The sequence below is a fragment of the Bos taurus genome, chromosome 6 (assembly GCF_002263795.3).
Source record: "Bos taurus isolate L1 Dominette 01449 registration number 42190680 breed Hereford chromosome 6, ARS-UCD2.0, whole genome shotgun sequence".
NCBI lineage: Eukaryota > Metazoa > Chordata > Mammalia > Artiodactyla > Bovidae > Bos > Bos taurus.
The window spans coordinates 117,551,420-117,570,337 of record NC_037333.1 but is presented as its reverse complement, the minus strand read 5'-3'; the positions used below and the strand labels follow the sequence as shown (position 1 = coordinate 117,570,337).

At 49.0% G+C, this 18,918-nt stretch overlaps 1 protein-coding gene across 2 annotated transcripts in view; it reads left to right on the top strand.

The window, feature by feature from the left end:
* PCGF3 (polycomb group ring finger 3) overlaps positions 1–18,648 on the top strand; it is a 42,438-nt gene extending 23,790 nt beyond the window's left edge. Inside the window, exons 9-11 of one of the 2 annotated variants that reach the window (XM_059887657.1) lie at positions 7,785–7,922; positions 17,120–17,200; positions 17,584–18,648. In XM_059887657.1, coding sequence (XP_059743640.1) covers positions 7,785–7,922; positions 17,120–17,200; positions 17,584–17,631 — 267 coding nt within the window. In that variant the 3' untranslated portion in view covers positions 17,632–18,648. The remainder of the gene's footprint in view (positions 1–7,784; positions 7,923–17,119; positions 17,201–17,583) is intronic. The other variant, NM_001046567.1, reaches the window with a different exon arrangement.
* The last annotated feature ends 270 nt before the right edge of the window (positions 18,649–18,918 follow it).

Here is an 18,918-nt window from a genome sequence, read left to right as displayed (position 1 = left end):
AGGGACCAGATGGGCTCTCCTGACAGGAAGGCCGGGCGGAAAGGACCAGATGAGCTCTCCTCTGACAGGAAGGCCGGGCGGAAAGGACCAGATGGGCTCTCCCCTGACAGGAAGGCCAGGCGGAAAGGACCAGATGGGCTCTCCCCTGACAGGAAGGGCTGGGAGGAAGGGACCAGATGGGCTCTCCCCTGACAGGAAGAGCCGAGTGGAAAGGACCAGCTGGGCTCTCCCTTGACAGGAAGGGCTGAGAGGAAGGGACCAGATGGGCTCTCCCCTGACAGGAAAGCCGGGCGGAAAGGACCAGATGAGCTCTCCCCTGACAGGAAGGCCGGGCAGAAAGGACCAGATGAGCTCTCCCCTGACAGGAAGGCCGGGCAGAAAGGACCAGATGAGCTCTCCCCTGACAGGAAGGCCGGGCGGAAAGGACCAGATGAGCTCTCCCCTGACAGGAAGGCCGGGCAGAAAGGACCAGATGGGCTCTCCCGTGACAGGAAGGGCCAGGAGGAAGGGACCAGATGGGCTCTCCCCTGACAGGAAGGGCTGGGCAGAAAGGACCAGATGAGCTCTCCCCTGACAGGAAGGGCTGGGAGGAAGGGAGCAGGTGGGCACGTGGCCCGGGCCTGGGCCGGGAGGAAGGCACAGCAGATGGTCGCGTGCCAGCAGCTCTCTGCGTCTCTCCCGACTGTTCTCCTCCTCCCCTTTCTCCTCCTCCTCCTCTTGGCTGCACAGCTGGTGGCATCTTAGTTTCTAGGGGCTGAACCCGCACCCTCAGCAATGAGAGCACCACCTCGCAACCCCTGGATGGCCGGGAGCTTCCCTTCTATGGCTAATTGCCAGAGTGACCCCTACCCACTGCAGAGTGCTTTAGGAAAGAAAAGGTTAAAGCAGGTGTCTTCAGCGGGGAGTAGGGGGAATGGCGTCTTCCATGCAAACTGCAGTGAGAATAGCCAGGACAGAGCCCGCTCTTGGTGGCACTCACTGTCAGGGATCAAGGGAGACTTGCTGGGCTGCACGGCGATGCTGCTGGGAACGTGGCGGCGTCACACCTCCCCGTCTGCGGGCTTCTCTTAGCACACCGTGACTTGGTGCCCCAGTGGTCCTCACACTCCCTGACGGAACAGATGTCTCGTCGGCGTCAGAATAAGAAAATGTCAGCCCTCGGCTGTCACTCAGCGTGATTTGGGAGGTCCCGGCCCCAACATTCAGGAGACGGGAACACGAGCTGGGCGTGCGATGGCTCTCGGCGACACGCATGTGACTCAGCTCCTTGAGGTGCTGAGACCCCTCTTCCAGTGGTAGGACCAGCGTGTCAGAGTCAGAGGGTGGGTGGCTTTGTTCAGAAAATTAATAAGATCTTTAAGGCAGCCTAGCAATAAATGTGAGAGGCCGAAGCAAAAATACCAGAACCTTCTGGAAGAACACAGAGAAAATTGCATAATTGGGTGTTCCTGGATGGAAGGTTGACCTTAGGATTCGAGTTCTCCCGAAATTAATCTCAATGGTTGTGACTGTAATCAATTTTATAAATAAGAATATAACCAACTGCTTCTGAAGCTCATCTGAAAGAGGAGAAAGTCAGCAGTAGCCGTGAGAACTTCGGGTCTTGGCTGTGGCAGAATATATGTGTAACATATCCACGCACACACATTTATACATACAGGCCCCTTAGGAGACACTGAGATTCAGTTCCAGACCATTGTAGCGAAACAAGTCATGAGTTTATTTCCCAGTGCGTATAGAAGGTATGCTTCCACTCTGTTGTGGTCTGTCAAGTGTGAGGTTTTGTTATATCTAAAAAACAACATTGTTTAGTGGCTAAGTTGTGCACAAGTCTTTTGCAACCCCATGAACTGTAACCCTCAAGGCTCCTCTGTCCATAGGATCTCCTAGGCAAGAATACTGCAGTGGGTTGCCGTTTCCTTCTCCAGGGGATCTTCCCAACCCAGGGATCGAAGCCACGTCTCGTGCATCTCCCACATTACAGGCAGATTCTTTACCACTGAGCCACCAGGGAAGCCCTCAGAAAAAAATAAATAAGGTACATTCCTTAATTAAAAGATACTGTATTGCCAAACAATGCTAGCCATCATCTACCACAAACATTCAATTCATAAAAAACGCAGCATCTGTGAAGTGCAATAAAGCAAAGTCTGCTTATGGCAGCTCAGTGGTGAAGAACCTGTCTGCAGTGCAGGAGATGCACAAGACCTGGGTTTGATCCCTGGCTTGGGAAGATCCCCTGGAGAAGGAAACGGCAATCCACTCCAGTGTTCTTGCCTGGGAAATCCCATGGACAAAGGAGCCTGGCGGGCTGCACTCTGTAGGGTTGAAAAGAGTCGGATACTACTGAGCAACTAAACACACATATATTTAATAAGTAAAATATCTGTGTATATACGCACACTGACATTTATTACAGACGTGATTAGCGTAGTGTGGATGCAGGAATAGACTAGCGGAACCCTAATTTTCCAGTTCATATGCTACCGTGTTGTTGGAAACTTTCCCCGGGTGCCACAGGAAGAGGAACGTCTCTGGCATGTGGGAGTGTGCTCAGGTGTGTCTCAGTGAACGAACACTGGGCTGCAGGACACCTCCCGGGGCCCACGTCTCCACCACTCTGGGCTCTGAGAGTTACCTCCTGCTGGACTCGGAGGTCTTGCTGCGGCCTGGATCAGGCCGCTGGCCCGGCCTCTTCAGGTGCAGGGTGGGCCGTCCTGCTAACCCCTGTTCTGTCAGTTTTAAACCTCCAGCGTTTATCTTTATTGTTTCTAAATTTTGCCTTTTTTATCACAAACATGCCAAAAAGGTGTCTGTGTGATTGGCTTCTTTCAGAAGAGCCAGCAGGCTGTCCCGGGAACGGGGGAACGGGCCCCACTGCGCCCCTTTGAGGCCACAGGTCCACCCCAGGCTGAGCCTTGTGCGCTGGTCTGTTGTTGGCCCCAAGAAAGGTAGGGCGGGGTGGCCATGGCCCGAGACAGGGGCCTGCTGGGGCCCCCAGGTGTGAGGAGCAGGGGCGGGGCAGGGCCTGCAGGGAGGGGAGGCTGGGGGCAGGATGGCCAGGCTGGAGCCTGGGGTGGGCGGGGACCGGGCGGCAGGGCTTTGGGCAGGTGGTGGTGCAGCTGCCCGGGGATGCACTCAAGAGCAAACCCGGGGGACTTGCTGAGCTCTGCCGACCTGGGTCCTGAGTCTTCATGTTTATGATGCAGCCACAAGCCATAGACACTGCAAAACAGGCATCTTTGTGCAGCCTCCTTTCCTCAGTTAAAATCGCCTTTTGAGATTGTTTTTGAGGTGCACCATGTGGCCACTTCCTACGGTTGCCATGTGACGTGGTGCCACGGTGGGCCCTGTGGTGTGTCCTGGGCACGTGCATGGCTCAGGCCTCAGAACAAGGATTCTGCTGTTTTCTGCCTGGTGTTCTGACTATTGCAGCCCTCACAGCCTCCTGGGTGCTGGCCTTGGTCTTCCTGGCACGTCTCCACGCGCTGTTTGTGCCAGACTCCGGGGTCTGTGGTCTGTTTTGTTGCCCGTCCGCCTCCAGCTCCTGGGGCGGCCCTTGGTCCTTCACACGCAGATTCTTGCTGTGTTCGTGGACGTGTGTTGCATGTTCTGATGTAATCATTTCACAGGAACTGTATGTATCTGTTTAGCTTTGGTGTCAAAGGGAGAAGTTTCAGAGCTGGAAGTAGTCTCTCTCTCCCATTTTTATTCTCTAGGAAAGTTTGTATAAGATTGAGAACATCCGTTTTATAAAGCCATCAGATCTTAGTTAATTTTTTTGAAGATGGGTAGGAAGATTTTAAATTATAAATTTCCTTAATGATTTTAATCCTACTCTAATCTTTTGTTTGTTTTTAAGATTATTTGATAAGTTATATTTTTTTCTAGGAAAGTTTCTACGTGGACTTAGGTTTTCACAGAATTCTTTTGTCTGTCTGTGGGCTTTGCCAAGTGTCTGGTGATTTCTCCATTGCTCTTCCTAGTATCCCACTGGTGCCTCCTGCTTTTTTGGTCATTCTTGCCAGAGATGGAGCCACATTCTTTTCTGTTAATCATTTCTTCTTTCTGCTCTGTGTTCCTTTTGTTCCTTCTCTACTTTCTTGAGTTGAATATTCTTTAATATATGCATTGGAAATTTTGAACATCAAATCTTACAAATAAGGCTGCGGTAATCAAGACATTGTGTTGCAGGTGTTAAGGTAGATTTTTTTAATCATTGTGGAGTGTGGAAATAAGCCCTTAGATTCAAGGTCATTTGGTTCCAGCACAGGTGCCATGGCCCTTCCTGAGGAAAGAACAGTGTCTTGGACGGTGCTGGGACAGCTGGACACCCACGTGCAGAGGAGTCACTCGTGCCCCTGCCTCTCACGACAGGGAAAGTAAAAGTGAAAGTCGCTCAGTTGCGCCCAGCTCTTTGGGACCCCAGGGACTATACAGTCTGTGGAATTCTCCAGGCCAGAATACTGGAGTGGGTAGCCTTTTCCTTTTCTATGGGATCTTCCCAACCCAGGGATCGAACCCAGGTCTCCTGCATTGCAGGCAGATTCTTTACCAACTGAGCTATCAGGGAAGCCCAGGTTAACTCAAAATGTAAGGGCTCAAACCGGGAAACTATGCAGGAAAACATGAGAGAAGCTCCTTAGCATCTTGGGTTAGGCTTGTAGTTCTCAAATCCAAAACCAAGAACACAACTCAGGAACGAAAACTGATGAAAGAAAATTCATCAGATGAAGAAATACTGCTCTTAGGACTCCCTGGCCATCCAGTGGCTAAGATTCTGTGCTTCCCCTGTGAGGCGCAGCTCAGCCACTGGTCAGGGAGCTGAGATCCCTCAAGCCACATGGCACAGCCAAAAGGAGTTGCTGCTCTTCAAAAGACACCATTGAGAAAAAATTTAAAAACCACAGACTGGGAGAAAATATTAGCAAATGACATTTCTGAAAAGGACTTTTATCTAGAACATGTAACTCTTAACTCATTAAGAAGGTTAGTGTTAGGGTTAGGGTTAACAAATTGGCAGACATTTCGTCAAAGAAGAAATACAAATGTTTAATACTCACATTCCCTGGTAGCTCAGCTGGTAAAGAATCTGCCTGCAATGTGGGAGACCTAGGTTCAGTTCCTGGGTTGGGAAGATCCCCTGGAGAAGAGAAGGGCTACCCACTCCAGTATTCAGGCCTGGAGGATTCCATGGACATAGGAGCCTGGCAGGCTACAGTCCATGGGGTCTCAAAGAGTCAGATTTGACTGAGCAACTTTCACTGACAGTCACATGAAAATGTGTTCAACATCATTCATTAGTCATTAGGAAAATACAAATTAAAACCATAATGAAATAGCATTTTATACTCACCAAGATGACTATAAGCAAAAAAATGGTGACAGGTGTTGGCAAGGAGGCGGAGAAGTGGATCAGCGGTGTAAGGTGCTGCCATGCACTTGAGTCTCCCCACGTGACTGTATGAAAGAAGTCAGATGGGAGGACTGTGTTGTACGATCCCATCTGTAGACCATCTAGGAGAGGCTGGTCCACAGACGCAGGCCAAGGGTGGCTGGGGCGGATTGACCACCAAAGCCACGAGGGTCTTTATGAGGTGATGGGTCTGACCTCAGACTGGGTGGCGTGGTGGTTGCACAAGTCTTAAGTTGACTAAAAACTACTGAATTGTATACTTAAAACATAGATGTAAATTATACTGCAACGGAGCTGTTAAAAAATTACAAAGATGCTTTTAACTTAGTGTATTTAAATAGGTAATACATTTGGGGACTTCCTGGTGGTTCAGTGGCTAAGACTGCCCTGTAGGGGGCCCAGGTTCAATCCCTGGTCTGGGAAATAAGGTCCTGCATGTGGTACAGTGTGGTCAAAAACATAGGTAGGTAATACACTTACACGGTCCAGAGGGCAGTGGTACGTGAGAGGGTTATGTGTTACTGTCCCGAATTCCCCTTCATAGGGGTGCACCTTGTGGTCACTCCCATGTTTGCACAGACTGGGCTTTCCAGAGTCCTGTGCAGCTCTGTGCTCCCTCCTCCCTGGTGGCCCAGCCCACGGCCTCCTGCTTCTGTTGTTGGGGGGCCTGTGCCTTCTTTCTCTGGTTGACACCTCTGCGTTTTTTAAAAGTCCAAAATAAATACGAGTCTCTTGTTGTCTCCTCTGAACAGCAGCAGGGCTCTCCCACTGCCTGGTCGCCTCCTTAACACCCCAGCTAGTCCGTCTGCTTCGGGCTCTTTCTTCCTGTGCTGCCGCTTCTCGCTTCTCAAATTGTGTTCTGTCTTCGTTTGCTGGTGACTTCATTCCACTTCCTCTCTGAATGATGGTTTAGCTCTTCCTTTCTGGTGGCTCAGTGGGAAGCCCGGGGCCTGGGCTCAGTGCCTGAGCACCAGTCCCTCATGCAGCCCCACCCAGCCCCCGGGCCTCGGTGCCCGGTGCTCGGTGCTCCCCGGTCCCCGGTGCTCGGTGCTCGGTGCTCCCCGGTCCCCGGTGCTCGGTCCCCGGTGCTCGGTCCCCGGTGCCCGGTGCTTGGTCCCCGGTGCTCGGTGCCCAGTGCTCGGAGGGGCCGCCGAGTCTGGGTGCCGGTTTCCGCTGATTTCCTTTGCGTCAGGTCCTTTTGCTTCCTGGAGTTGAGGAGTTAATGTCTTGCATCATTTGGGGGGGCCCTTCTGCCTTTATTTTCTGTTTTTCCTCTGGTCTCTTGTGATTTTCAGACTCTGTGGTCTGTCTTCATGCGTCTTCACCTTTCCTTTGTTTTCTTATTTTAATTGATGCCTTTTATTGTGTCTATACTTTTGGGTAATTTACTCCCATTGATCTTTCAGAAAATTGATCTGCGTTCAGCTGAGACTAATCTGTGGTTTGACCATCCATTGTGTTTTTAATTTGAATGAATATGTTTTTTATTTTTAGAAGTTATATTTGAATGTCTTTTGTACCTGCCTGTTCTTTATTCATAGTGTTATATTTTTAATTCCTTCTTTCATATCTAATAATTTTAGACATATATATTTCAGTTATTAATGATTCTTTTTGGGGGTTTGAGTTTTGGGGGGTCTGGTTTTTTGGCACACCCTAACCATTCCTGGAGAAAGACTTACCCCTGAGTGAGGCGAGGCATCTCAGGTGGGGCCAGCTCGGTAGTGCAGCGGGGCCAGGCTGTCCCTCCGCTGCATCTGCCATCCGGAGTCACTTTACTCAGCTTGTTGTCTTGAAGTTCCTTGTCACACGCTGAGTACTCTGACCCATTGGACTCTTGATCTCACGAAAGGTAACCGTGAACTTGAGACTTTGTGCCTTTGCTCGGAGTCCTCTGCCCTCTAGTGAGCTGGACCAGCGTGATGTGCCCCTTGGTGACCCTTCCTGGGTGTGGGGGCCGTGGTGCCTGCCTTGTGATGTCTTTCCTCGTCGTTCCTGCGGAACACTTGGCCTCTATGGCGACGTGTGTGTGTCCCACCGGCTAGAGGGTTTACAACAGGATTTCCACCTTTCTCAGTTTAACTCTGAGGCTAGCATGTACTGCCACAGTAAGTAAGTAATTCTCAGGTTTACTTTAAAGAACTGCATTAGTAAAACAATTAATATAATGTTAGATTGTTTTTCACAAAATGGCAAAAATAAACAGATTTTAAGGTAATGTGTTTAGTCAAAACAGATTTATGATTTCCAAAACGTCTGCAGTCTTGGATCTAACGGGATTGGTAGATGGCTGAGAAAGTCTCCAGGGAGCAGCCCCGCGGTGACCCTCCGTGCACCTCCCCAGCTGAGCCCTTTCTTTCTCTTGCAGGTGAGCATCTGTCTGGAATGCAACAGCAGCAAACTGCGGGGCCTGAAGCGAAAATGGATCCGCTGCTCAGCCCAGGCCACAGTCCTGCATCTGAAGAAGTTCATTGCCAAAAAACTTAACCTCTCGTCTTTCAACGAGGTAAACAGAAACTGCGACGAGTCACTCTTCTGCAGGAGTGACACTTCTGAAGCTCTTTGGGTTTGTTTGCTTTTTACAATTTTGTCTGGAGATTTTCAATCAGAAAAAAAAGTCTTGTGTGTTGCCTACTCCCAGTTAGTGTGATAGTAAATAGTGGTGAAGGCAGTGGAGGCCCAGAGCCCATGAACATGGAGGCCACTGCTAAGAGAAGAGGAAATGCCAATGGGATGGCAGCGAGGTACGTTACAGGTTTTCACAAGAGAGATTCTGGTCTTTAATTTCACAAACAGATGGATGGGGATGGATAGAATGGGTGGGTAGACAGAGAAGATACTTCCAAGTTCTGATGAATGCTGAGACTAAAATAAAATCTGTGCTTTAGTGTGCAGAGCAGAGTGGTCCCAGAGGGAGAGCGAACATGCTCGCTAGGGGTGTCGGACGCCCTCCTGAGGGCATTCGCTTCTGCTCAAGCATGGCTTGCCCGCGTCATGCAGACATGTCAGGAGAAGGCATTGTGGGATATAAAGCCAAGGACTCATGATGAAAACAGCCCTCAGGCTGCGAGGAAAGTGGTGTCACGGTCCGGAAAAGGAGGCAGGAGAGGCCAGTTGGGGAGAGTCTGGCAGAAGCCCCAGGAGAGCAGGCCAGTGAGGACAGAGAGAAGAGGCCAGCTCCTGAGATGTGTATCACAGAAGAGTGGGGTGGACGTGGCCCTCCACAGAGCGGTGTCCACACCCCAATCCCACAACCTATAATCATGATCTTTTTGGAAAAAAGATCTTTCCAGATGTAATGAAGTTAAGGGTCTTTAGAGGAACTAATCCTGGATTGACCCTAAATCCAATGCCTGTACAAATGTGAGGCAGAGGGAAACATGAGACACACAAAGAGGAGAAGACGGTGTGAAGATGGAGATAAGATTGGGGTGATGTGACCACAAGCCAAGGGATGCCTGGAGGCCCCAGAAGCTGGTCTAGTTTCTTCTTGGTGCCAATAATAAAATGTTAGAGGAGAGGGATGAATTCAAGAATGAACTGCCAAACAAAAAGGAACCTACAGCCTATCCACGTTGTAAAAAAATGGTAATATTAGGAATTTGACTGTTAGAAAAACACTCTAGAGAGAAGGCCAAGTGTGTAGCTGTTCAACCTTTTGCTAAAGGGTTTAGTTGTTTGACTCATGGTGGCTCAGCTGTCTCATGGGAGGAGCAGAGAGAGGAGTTATCCGAGAGAGATCTACAAAGGATTTTCATGTCAGTGGCCTGGATCTGGGACATACCTGGGAGACCCACAGTGCTTTTAAGAATGTGGTATCGGCAGAACCACCACCAACTTAGGCTGAAGGGGACAGAGACAGGAAGAAAGGAGAGAAGGCTATCAGACTTGCAAAATTCTACCAGCAGGAAATAGGCTGGTAAGAGCTGCTCCGCTGCCTGGGTGAGTCACCCCAGAGGGTGAGGCCAACACGGGCCCAAGTGAGCAGAGCCTCGACCTGCAGTGATGTGTTCTCAGATCTGGAGACCAGATGGAATTTCCATACTGGATTTCCAATGTTTTGGAGACCAGTGATGTCTTTACGCCTTCTAATATATCTCCCTTTTAGACTAAGAATACCTATCTTGTCCCACACTTGGATTTTGGAAGCAAATAATGTGTTTTCTAGTTTCATAGATCCGCAGTTAGAGAGGAATTTTTCCTCGGAATGCATCATACTCAGAGTCTCACCCATAGCTGATTCCTATGATTTAGAAAATAAGCTCTGAGACTTTGAACTGATGATGTGAAGATGAGATTTGGGGATCTGGAGTTGATGCTAGAGTGGCTTGAGTCTCTTGGAGCTAAAAAAAACGCATTCGGGGTGGATGTGGGTTTTATGGGATCAGAAGGCAGACGTGTAGTAGGTTCAGTGGTGACCCTGCAAAAAAAATACGATCACTTTGTAATCCTGAGAACATCTGAATACATCTTTATTTGAAAAAAGGTCTTTGTAGACATGCAAAGAATGTTGGAGTGAAGAGACCTCCTGGATTATCCAGGCAGGCTGTAAATCCAGCCACTGGTGTCTTTAGAAGAGCAGACACAAATTGTCTCCGTAGATTTTAAAGGATGTTATGCAAAGTATCTTCTCATACCACAGCTGCATGAGGTTAGAAATCAATAACCAAAGGAAAACTGGAAAATTCACAAAATTGTGGAAATCAAACCACCAGTGGATCAAATGAGAAATCAAAGAGTGATTAAAAAATACTTAGAGACAAATAAAAACAAAACTCCAACATATCCAAACTAACGATGCCGTGAAAGCAGCACCAAGGGGAGGCTTATAGCCGTAAACACAGTAGAACGAGGGAGATCTCGAATCAACAGCCTCAGTTTACACCTTAAGGACCTAGAAGAAGACTTACGCTCAACCCAAAGCTAGCAGAAAGAAAAGAATAATAAGGATTAGAGCAGAAATAAAATTGACAATAGAAAAACGATAGAGAAGATCAACGGTTTTTCAAAAAGATCAACAGTATTGACAGACTCTGAGCTAGAGGGACTAAGAAAGAGGACTTGAGTCACATCATCTGAGGTGGAAGCAGGGACATCATCTGATTCTTCAGATACAGATTTTCAGAGAGCACTCTGAGCAGTTGTATGCCAGCAGATCGGATGACCTAGATGAGATGGACAGATGCCTAGAAAAACAAAGCCTAACCTGACAGTCACAAAGAAATAGGAAATTTGAGTAGACCTGTGACTGGTGAGGAGACTGAATCACCAATCAGAAAATCCTGCAATAAAAAAAGTCCTGGACCTCATGGCTTCCCTGAACCCTACCAAGCATTTAAAAAACTAGTATCAATCCTTCTCAAACTTTTCTAAAAGGTTGAAGAGGAGGACCACTTCCTAACTCATTTCATGAGATCAGCATAACCCTGAGAAAGCCAGATAAAGACACTACAAGAAAACTGCACAATATCCCTTGTTAACATTGATGCAAAAAATCCTCAACAAAATAGTAATGAACAGAATTCAACATATTAAAAGGATTTACACACTGTACCTAAGTGGGTTTCAAGGGATTAGATTTGATAGAGTGCCTGAAGAACTATGGATGGAGGTTTGTGACATTGTACAGGAGGCAGTGATCAAGACCATCCCCAAGAAAAAAGAATGCAAAAAGGAAAAATGGCTGTCTGAGGAGGCCTTACAAATAGCTGAGAAAAGAAGAGAGGCTAAAGGCAAAGGAGAAAATGAAAGATACACCCATCTGAATGCAGAGTTCAAAGAATAGCAAGGAGAGATAAGAAAGCCTTTCTCAGTGATCAATGCAGAGAAATAGAGGAAAACAATAGACTGGGGAAGACTAGAGATCTCTTCAAGAAAATTAGAGATACCAAGGGAACATTTCATGTAAAGATGGGCACAATAAAGGACAGAAATGGTATGGACCGAACAGAAGCAAAAGTTATTAAGCAGAGGTGGCAAGAATACACAGAAGAACTATACGAAAAAGATCTTCATGACCCAGATAACCACGATGGTGTGATCACTCACCTAGAGCCAGATATCCTGGAATGTGAAGTCAAGTGGGCCTTAGGAAGCACCACTACGAACAAAGCTAGTGGAGGTCATGGAATTCCAGTTGAGGTATTTCAGATCCTAAAAGACTTGTGTGAACACTGCACTCAATACGCCAGAAATTTTGGAAAACTCAGCAGTGGCCACAGGACTGGAAAAGGTCAGTTTTCATTCCAATCCCAAAGAAAGGCAATGCCAAAGAAAGTTCAAACTACCGCACCATTGTACTCATCTCACAGGCTAGCAAAGTAATGCTCAAAATTCTCCAAGCCAGGCTTCAACAGTACATGATCCATGAACTTCCAGGTATTCAAGCTGGATTTAGAAAAAGGCAGAGGAACCAGACAAGAGTTCAAATTGCCAACATCCCTTGGATCATCAAAAAAGCAAGAGAATTTCAGAAAAAAAATCTGCTTTGTTGACTACGCCAAAGCCTTTGACTTTGTGGATTGCAACAAAATGTGGAAAATTCTTCAAGAGATGGGAATACCAGACCACCTTACCTGCCTCCTGAGAAATCTGCATGCAGGTCAAGAAGCAACAATTAGAACCGGGCATGGAACAAAGGAATGGTTCCACACTGGGAAAGAAGTACATCAAGGCTGTATATTGTCACCCGGCTTATTTAACTTATATGCAGAGTATATCATGAGAAACACTGGGCTGGATGAAACACAAGCTGGAATCAGGATTGCCAGGAGACACGTCAATAACCTCAGATGCGCAGATGACACCACCCTTATGGCAGAAAGTGAAGAACTATAGAGCCTTTTGACGAAAGTGAAAGGGAGAGTGAAAAAGCTGGCTTAAAACTCAACATTCAGAAAACTAAGATTATGGCATCTGGTCCCATCACCTCATGGCAAATAAACAGGGAAAAAGTGGACACAGTGAGAGACTTTATTTTCTTGGGCTCCAAAATCACTGCAGATGGTGACTGCGGTCATGAAATTAAAAGACGCTTGCTCTTTGGAAGAAAAGCTATGACCAACCTAGACAGCATATTAAAAAGCAGAGACATTACTTTGCCAAAAAAGGTCAATCTAGTCAAAGCTGTGGTTTTTCCAGGAGTCATGTATGAATGTGAGAGATGGACTGTAAAGAAAGCTGAGTGCCGAAGAATTGATGCCTTTGAACTGTGGTGCTGGGGAAGACTCTTGAGAGTCCCTTGGACTGCAAGGAGATCCAACCAGTCCATCCTAAAGGAAATCAGTCCTGAATATTCATTGGAAGGACTGATGCTGAAGCTGAAACTCCAATACTTTGGCCACCTGATGCAAAGAGCTGACTCATTGGAAAAGACTCTGATGCTGGGAGGGATTGAAGGCAGGAAGAGAAGGGGACGACAGAGGATGAGATGCTTGGATGGCATCACTGACATGATGGACATGAGTTTGAGTAAATTCCAGGAGTTGGTTGATGGACAGGGAAGCCTGGCGTGCTACAGTCCATGGGGTTGCAAAGAGTCATACACAACTGAGCGACTGAACTGAAGAGTGAGGAAGAATATGTAGAAAGTTCTAAAAATTCCACAGAAAGACCCTGTCAGAACTAACTGCAAGGTAGCAAAATGCAGAGTGAGCAGAGGAATCAGATGAGTTTTTGTACATGAGCGAAGAGCAGCTAAAGAGCAGATTATAAAATGGAATACATTTATAATACCCCCAAAAAGAATAATATACTCAGCCGTAAAAAGTAATAAAATTAAGTCATTTGTAGACACATGGATAGACTCAAAGACTGTCATACAAAGTGAAGTATCAGAAAACAAATATATTAACACATATGTGTGGAATGTAGAAAAATGGTTTAGATGCTGCTGTGTGCAAAGCAGAAATAGAGACACGAGCATAGAGAACAAACATGGACATCAAGGGAGGAAAGCTGGGGATGGAGTGAATTGGGAGATTGAGGTTGACACATGCACTGTGGGTGCTGTACATAAAATAAGCGATTAATGAGAATGACTGTGCAGCTCAGAGAGCTCGGCTCACTGCTCTGTGGTGACGTAAACGGGAAGGATCCAAAAAAGAGAGCATATACGTGTATGTATAGCTTATTCACTTTGCTGTACAGTAGAAACTAACACTGGAGAAGGCAATGGCACCCCACTCCAGTGCTCTTGCCTGGAAAATCCCATGGACGGAGGAGCCTGAAGGCTGCAGTCCATGGGGTCGCTGAGGGTCGGACGTGACTGAGAGACTTCACTTCCACTTTTCACTTTCATGCGTTGGAGAAGGAAATGGCAACCCACTCCAGTGTTCTTGCCTGGAGAATCCCAGGGACAGCGGAGCCTGGTGGGCTGCCGTCTATGGGGTCGCACAGAGTTGGACACAACCGAAGCAACTTAGCAGCAGCAGCAGCAGAAACTAACACACCATTATAAAGCAACTATAGCCCAATAAAAATAATTTTAAAAAATGAAATACTTAGGAATTAAGTTAGCAAAGGAAGTGAAAGACTCGTACAGTGAAAATTACAGAAAATGCTGAAGAAATGAACAGAAGCACGTGGAAACGTGTGCCACATTCAGGGACTAGAAGACTGAACATTGTTTAAATGTTCAGTCACCCAAATGAACTACAGATTCAATAGAATTCCTATCAAAATCCCAAAGATATTTCTTGCAGAAATAAAAAAAAATGCATCCTGATTTTTTTATGGACTCTCAAAGAACCCAAATAGCCAAACAACCTTGAGAAAGAAGAACAAAACTAGAGGACTCAAAGCTTCCCAGTGTAGAGAGACGCCAACCCAGAGTGTGGTGCTGGCGCCGAGACAGACGGAATAGCGTAAATCCTCACACGTGGTCAACTGACAGGGTTCTAAGGCCCTCTAGTGAGGAAAGGACAGCCTTTCAACAGACGGTGCTGAGAAAACTGGATATCCACGGACAAAAGAAAGAAATTTGACGCTTGCCTAACACAGCATACAAAGATCAACTCAAAGTGTGCCAGGGGCGTAAATGTAGAACCTGAAACAATAAAAACTCTTAAAACACAGGACTAAACCTTGGCGTTGGATTTGGCGATGATCGCCTGGGTAGCATACCCAAGGAACAGGCAGCAAAAGGAAAATTAGACAATTTGGACTTCGTTGACTTGAAAGAAAAAGAAATTGTATGGAGTGGAAGAAGATATTTGTGAATCATTTTCTGACAAGTCTATCCAGAATAGATAGACTGTTTCTAAAATTGAGCACAAAAAAACTCAACTCAGTTACAAAATGAGCACCGGACTTGAGTAGACATTTCTCCAGAGACGTACAAGTGGCAATAAGCACGAGAGAATGCACCTGACACCACTGATCCCCGGAGAAACGCAGCCAGAACTGTGGCGAGACCTCAGATCCAGAGGATGGCTCCTGCAGAACGTGAGAGCCAAGTGCTGGGAGGCTGGGGAGAACTTGGAACACTGTGCACTGTTGATGGGGTATAAATGGTGCAGCCACTGTGGAAAACACTATGAAGATGCCTCAAAAGCTAAACAGAACCACCATGAGCTCCAGCAGCGCCTTCTGGGGAACACCCAGAGGACCCGGAGGAAGCATCTGTACCCCCACTCGTACAGCAGCGTTGCTGACAGTGGGCAGAAGCTGGAAGCAATCAAGTGTCCATCAGTGGGTGATGGATAAGCAAAATGTGGTCCATCCATACAGTGGGATATTCTGCTTTAAACAGGAAGGAAATTCTAACACCTGCTGCAACATAGATGAATCTTGAGGAGACTATGCTAAATGAAGTAAGCCAAACACAAAAGGCCAAATACTGTCCGATTCCACTGATACTAGGTCCCCAGAGGCATCGGAATCACAGACAGAAAGCAGAATAGGAGTGGCTGGCGCTGGGGAGGGGGCGGGTGGTTATTGATTAAGCGGGCAGTTACAGGTTTACACACGCAGAGTCCGTGGATGGGCGTGGCGGCAGCTGCACATCATGGAAGCAGTTAACACCACTGAGCTGCACTTGAAAACGGCTAAGCTGGTAAATCTCACGTGCACCTGACCCCAGTTATGTCAACGATAAATAAGTGAACTACTGATGCTCACACGGAAGAGAGTAGAGGGGGTTTGGGGCCGCCTAAGGACGGAAGCAGGGTTGGGAGGACGCTGCCCTGTGCCGGAGAGTCCTGGCGCCTCCAGAGGGCCTGAGCCTGCGGGCTCCCAGACAGAACTCTGAGGACTGCCCTCCTGGCGCTCTCTGTCCTGACGCAGTTGTGCTGTTTCCATGGCAGACACAGGAAGCACACGTTGGGACACTTCCTCCCCTGCCTTGAGAGAGAAGTTTAAAAGACCATCTGGGAATTCCTGGTGGCCCCGTGCTTAAGACTCGGTGTTTTCACTGCAGTGGCCTGGGTTCAGTACCCTGGTCAGGGAACTAAAATCCTGCGAGCTGCATGGCACTGCCAAAAATAATAATAATAAAAAGACCATCTGGGTAGCATCATTTGTCATCAGGGAAATGCAAATTAAAACAATGAGATCCCACTCCAGACCTACAGAATGTCCAAAATCCAGGACCCCGACACCACCATATGCTGGCAAGGACGTGGAGCAACAGAAACTTCACTGCCAGTGGAAGTGCAAAATGGTGCAGCCATTTAGGGAAACAGCTCGGCAGTCAAGCCCCTTGGTACTTACCCAAAGGAGCTGAGAACTTAGGTCCACAAGGAAGCTTACACACAGATGTTTATAGCAGCTTAGTCGTAGTCGCCAAAACTTGGGAGCCAAGGCCTCCTTCAGAACGTGAATGGATAAGTAAACTGTGGTCCATCCAGACAGTGGAACATCACTCAGCCAAGAGAAAAGAGCTGACAGGGCGTGAGAGACGTGGAGGAACCTTCAGCGCATACGACGGTGGAAGAAGCGGATCCAGAAGGCCTGCACGCTGCGATCCGCACCTGTGACGTCTGGAGAAACCCGTGCAGACGGCGCAAGGAGCAGCAGTTGCCAGGGGCGGAGGGCGAGAACGACAGGCCCCCGGAGGAGTCCTAGGGCCGTGAGCCTGCTCTGAGTGACGCTGTCCTGGAGGACACTTGTCACTGTGTGTCTGTCCAGGCCCCCAGGAGGCACAGCACCGGTCCAGAGCCTCGTGGAGGCCGTGGCTATGGGAGGCGAGGAGGTGCTGACTGAGGTTCATCAGGTGTGACGTGTTCACATCAGGGATGCTGGTTGGGGGAGAGGCTGTGGGGTGGGGCCAGGAGAAAGATGAGGGCTCTGGACCTTGTGCTAAATTTTCCTGTGAACCTAAAACTGCTCTGAAAAGTCTTTATGAAAAAAAAAGGGAAGAATTGTCTGTGGAGCCCATAACCTTTTTCCACTGAGGTGAGAGGGACAAACCTGGCCAAGACGGACTGAAGCTGGGGCACAAGGTGCTTTTTGGGGAGAGGAGCCTGGAGGCTGCCGTCCCACAACAGGGCTGCTGCCTTGCCGTGTGTGGACAGAGGCCCCTGCGTGCTCTCCACCCTCGGGCGGGGCGGGGGTGGCCTTCCAAGCCCTGCTTCCCGTCGGTGCTGCCCCAGAAGGAAAGCAGGTGGCTCTTCGCTGACGGGCGTGACTGCCTGGACCAGAGGCCCCCGCATCCTAAGCACTGAGCCCTTGGCCCCACTGACTAAGGTCTTGTTCTTCCGGCAGCTGGACATTTTATGCAACGAGGAGATCCTTGGCAAGGACCATACACTCAAATTCGTCGTTGTCACGAGGTGGAGATTCAAGGTGAGACTTTGCTGTGATTGTGTGTGGTTTATTCCAGAGCTTAGGAGTAACAGCCCACCGTGGGACTGTCAGCAGTGTGGGTGCTCTGGAGTCATCAGCCCCAGAGTCGCCATGGGTAGTGCAGTCCCCAGGCCCCCACTTGTCTCATCTCTCCTGGTCAGGGTGACTGACGTCCTGGGGAGGGAGGGGCCACTGCAACCAGAAGGCACCCTTCCAGCCACGCTGCCTCTCTGGAGCAGGAAACAGACGGGTGTGACCCCCAGGGTCTGCCTGAGAGCAGGAGAGACACAGGCCGGCCGCCGCTGGCCAGGGCCGGGGCAGGCGGGGGCTCCCTCCGCAGCTGACCCCCGCGGGGTCCCGGCCCCTCCCTCCTTGTCTTGCAGAAGGCGCCCCTCCTGTTGCACTACAGACCCAAGATGGACCTGCTGTGAGCACAGCGGAGACTCGGCGCCCAGGCGCCCAAGGGCATGCGCCAGGCGGGGCCACAGCACAGGGGTGCTGCCCTGGGCATCGTGTGGACCGGACCTCGAACAGAGTATTTATCACTTTTGTATGAGAGAGAATTGGCACGCGACAAGACGCTCGGCACAGGGTTACAGACGTGGCGCGGGGACCAGCGTGAGGACAGCGAGGCGGCGGCCTTCATTCCAACACGCGACCTTTGCTTGCTTTCCAGGCCTTGAAAATCTCAGTCACTTCCGTTCAGTTTATGGATTAGGTTTCACGATAGCCCCCAAATACTTGTACGTTTATTGAATCCTTGCTAAGTTATTGAAAAAATGTCTTTTCCCGGTGAATGACGATATTTATGTTGCCTTTAGCTTCCTGAAGACTTAGAAGATATATAAAAATTTAATTTAAAAGCAACCAAAAGAGGTTTCCATGAGTATCGTGAGTTAACCATGGTATTTCATTTTCCACGTTAGGGAATGTGAAGCCAGGGGGGGCTCTGACCCCCGGGGGACCCAGAGCCCAGGGCAGGGTGCTGCAGCCTCGCCAGTGCCGCCACTCAGCAGAGTGGACGGGACCAGTCAACGCTGGTTCTCAGAACAGTTCTTCCCAAAACTTGCTTTTATTAAACAGGGCACAGTTGCTCAGTGCCGCCTTTACCTTCACGCTGATTCTTTTCCTTTTTCGTTTTGCAGAAGGAATTGATGGTGGTTGTGGGGGTGGGGCTGGCACCCGGGGGTATGCCTCCACTGAAGCCCCAGGCGTGCAGACCCCAGGGCCCGCCCGGTCCACCCTCGGCGGCGGGCACGTCCGCCCTGCCCACCCCTCTCTCCCGGAGCAGACGGTGGGGCCGGCGGGGTCCTGTGCGTCAGAAGCTGCTGTCCTCAGTTACTTAGGACCTAAAACCCGGCAAAGGCAGCACACCCTCTGTTAACCTTTCTCCTCCCAAATGTTCGTATTTTTGTGGAACTCGAGAATAAACTCTTTGCCAGCACATCCATCTTTGTTCTTTCAAGATTGTAGTTTGGAATGTGTGGAGGCAGGAGTGAGGCGAGGGCCCTTCCTGGGTGCGAGCGTGTCCCGGCTGCGTGTCTGTCCCCGTGCGCGTCCGGCGGCTTTTGCCTGAGCTTCGGGCTCTTCCCTGCCGTCACCTTGGCACCCTGGGGTCCTGGGGCCGCCTCGTTCGGTAGGAAAGCTTGATGGTCTCCTGAGAGCTGGGTTTTCCGTGAAGAGCTTCACCTTGGTGACTAGGATTCCTCCTGAACTTG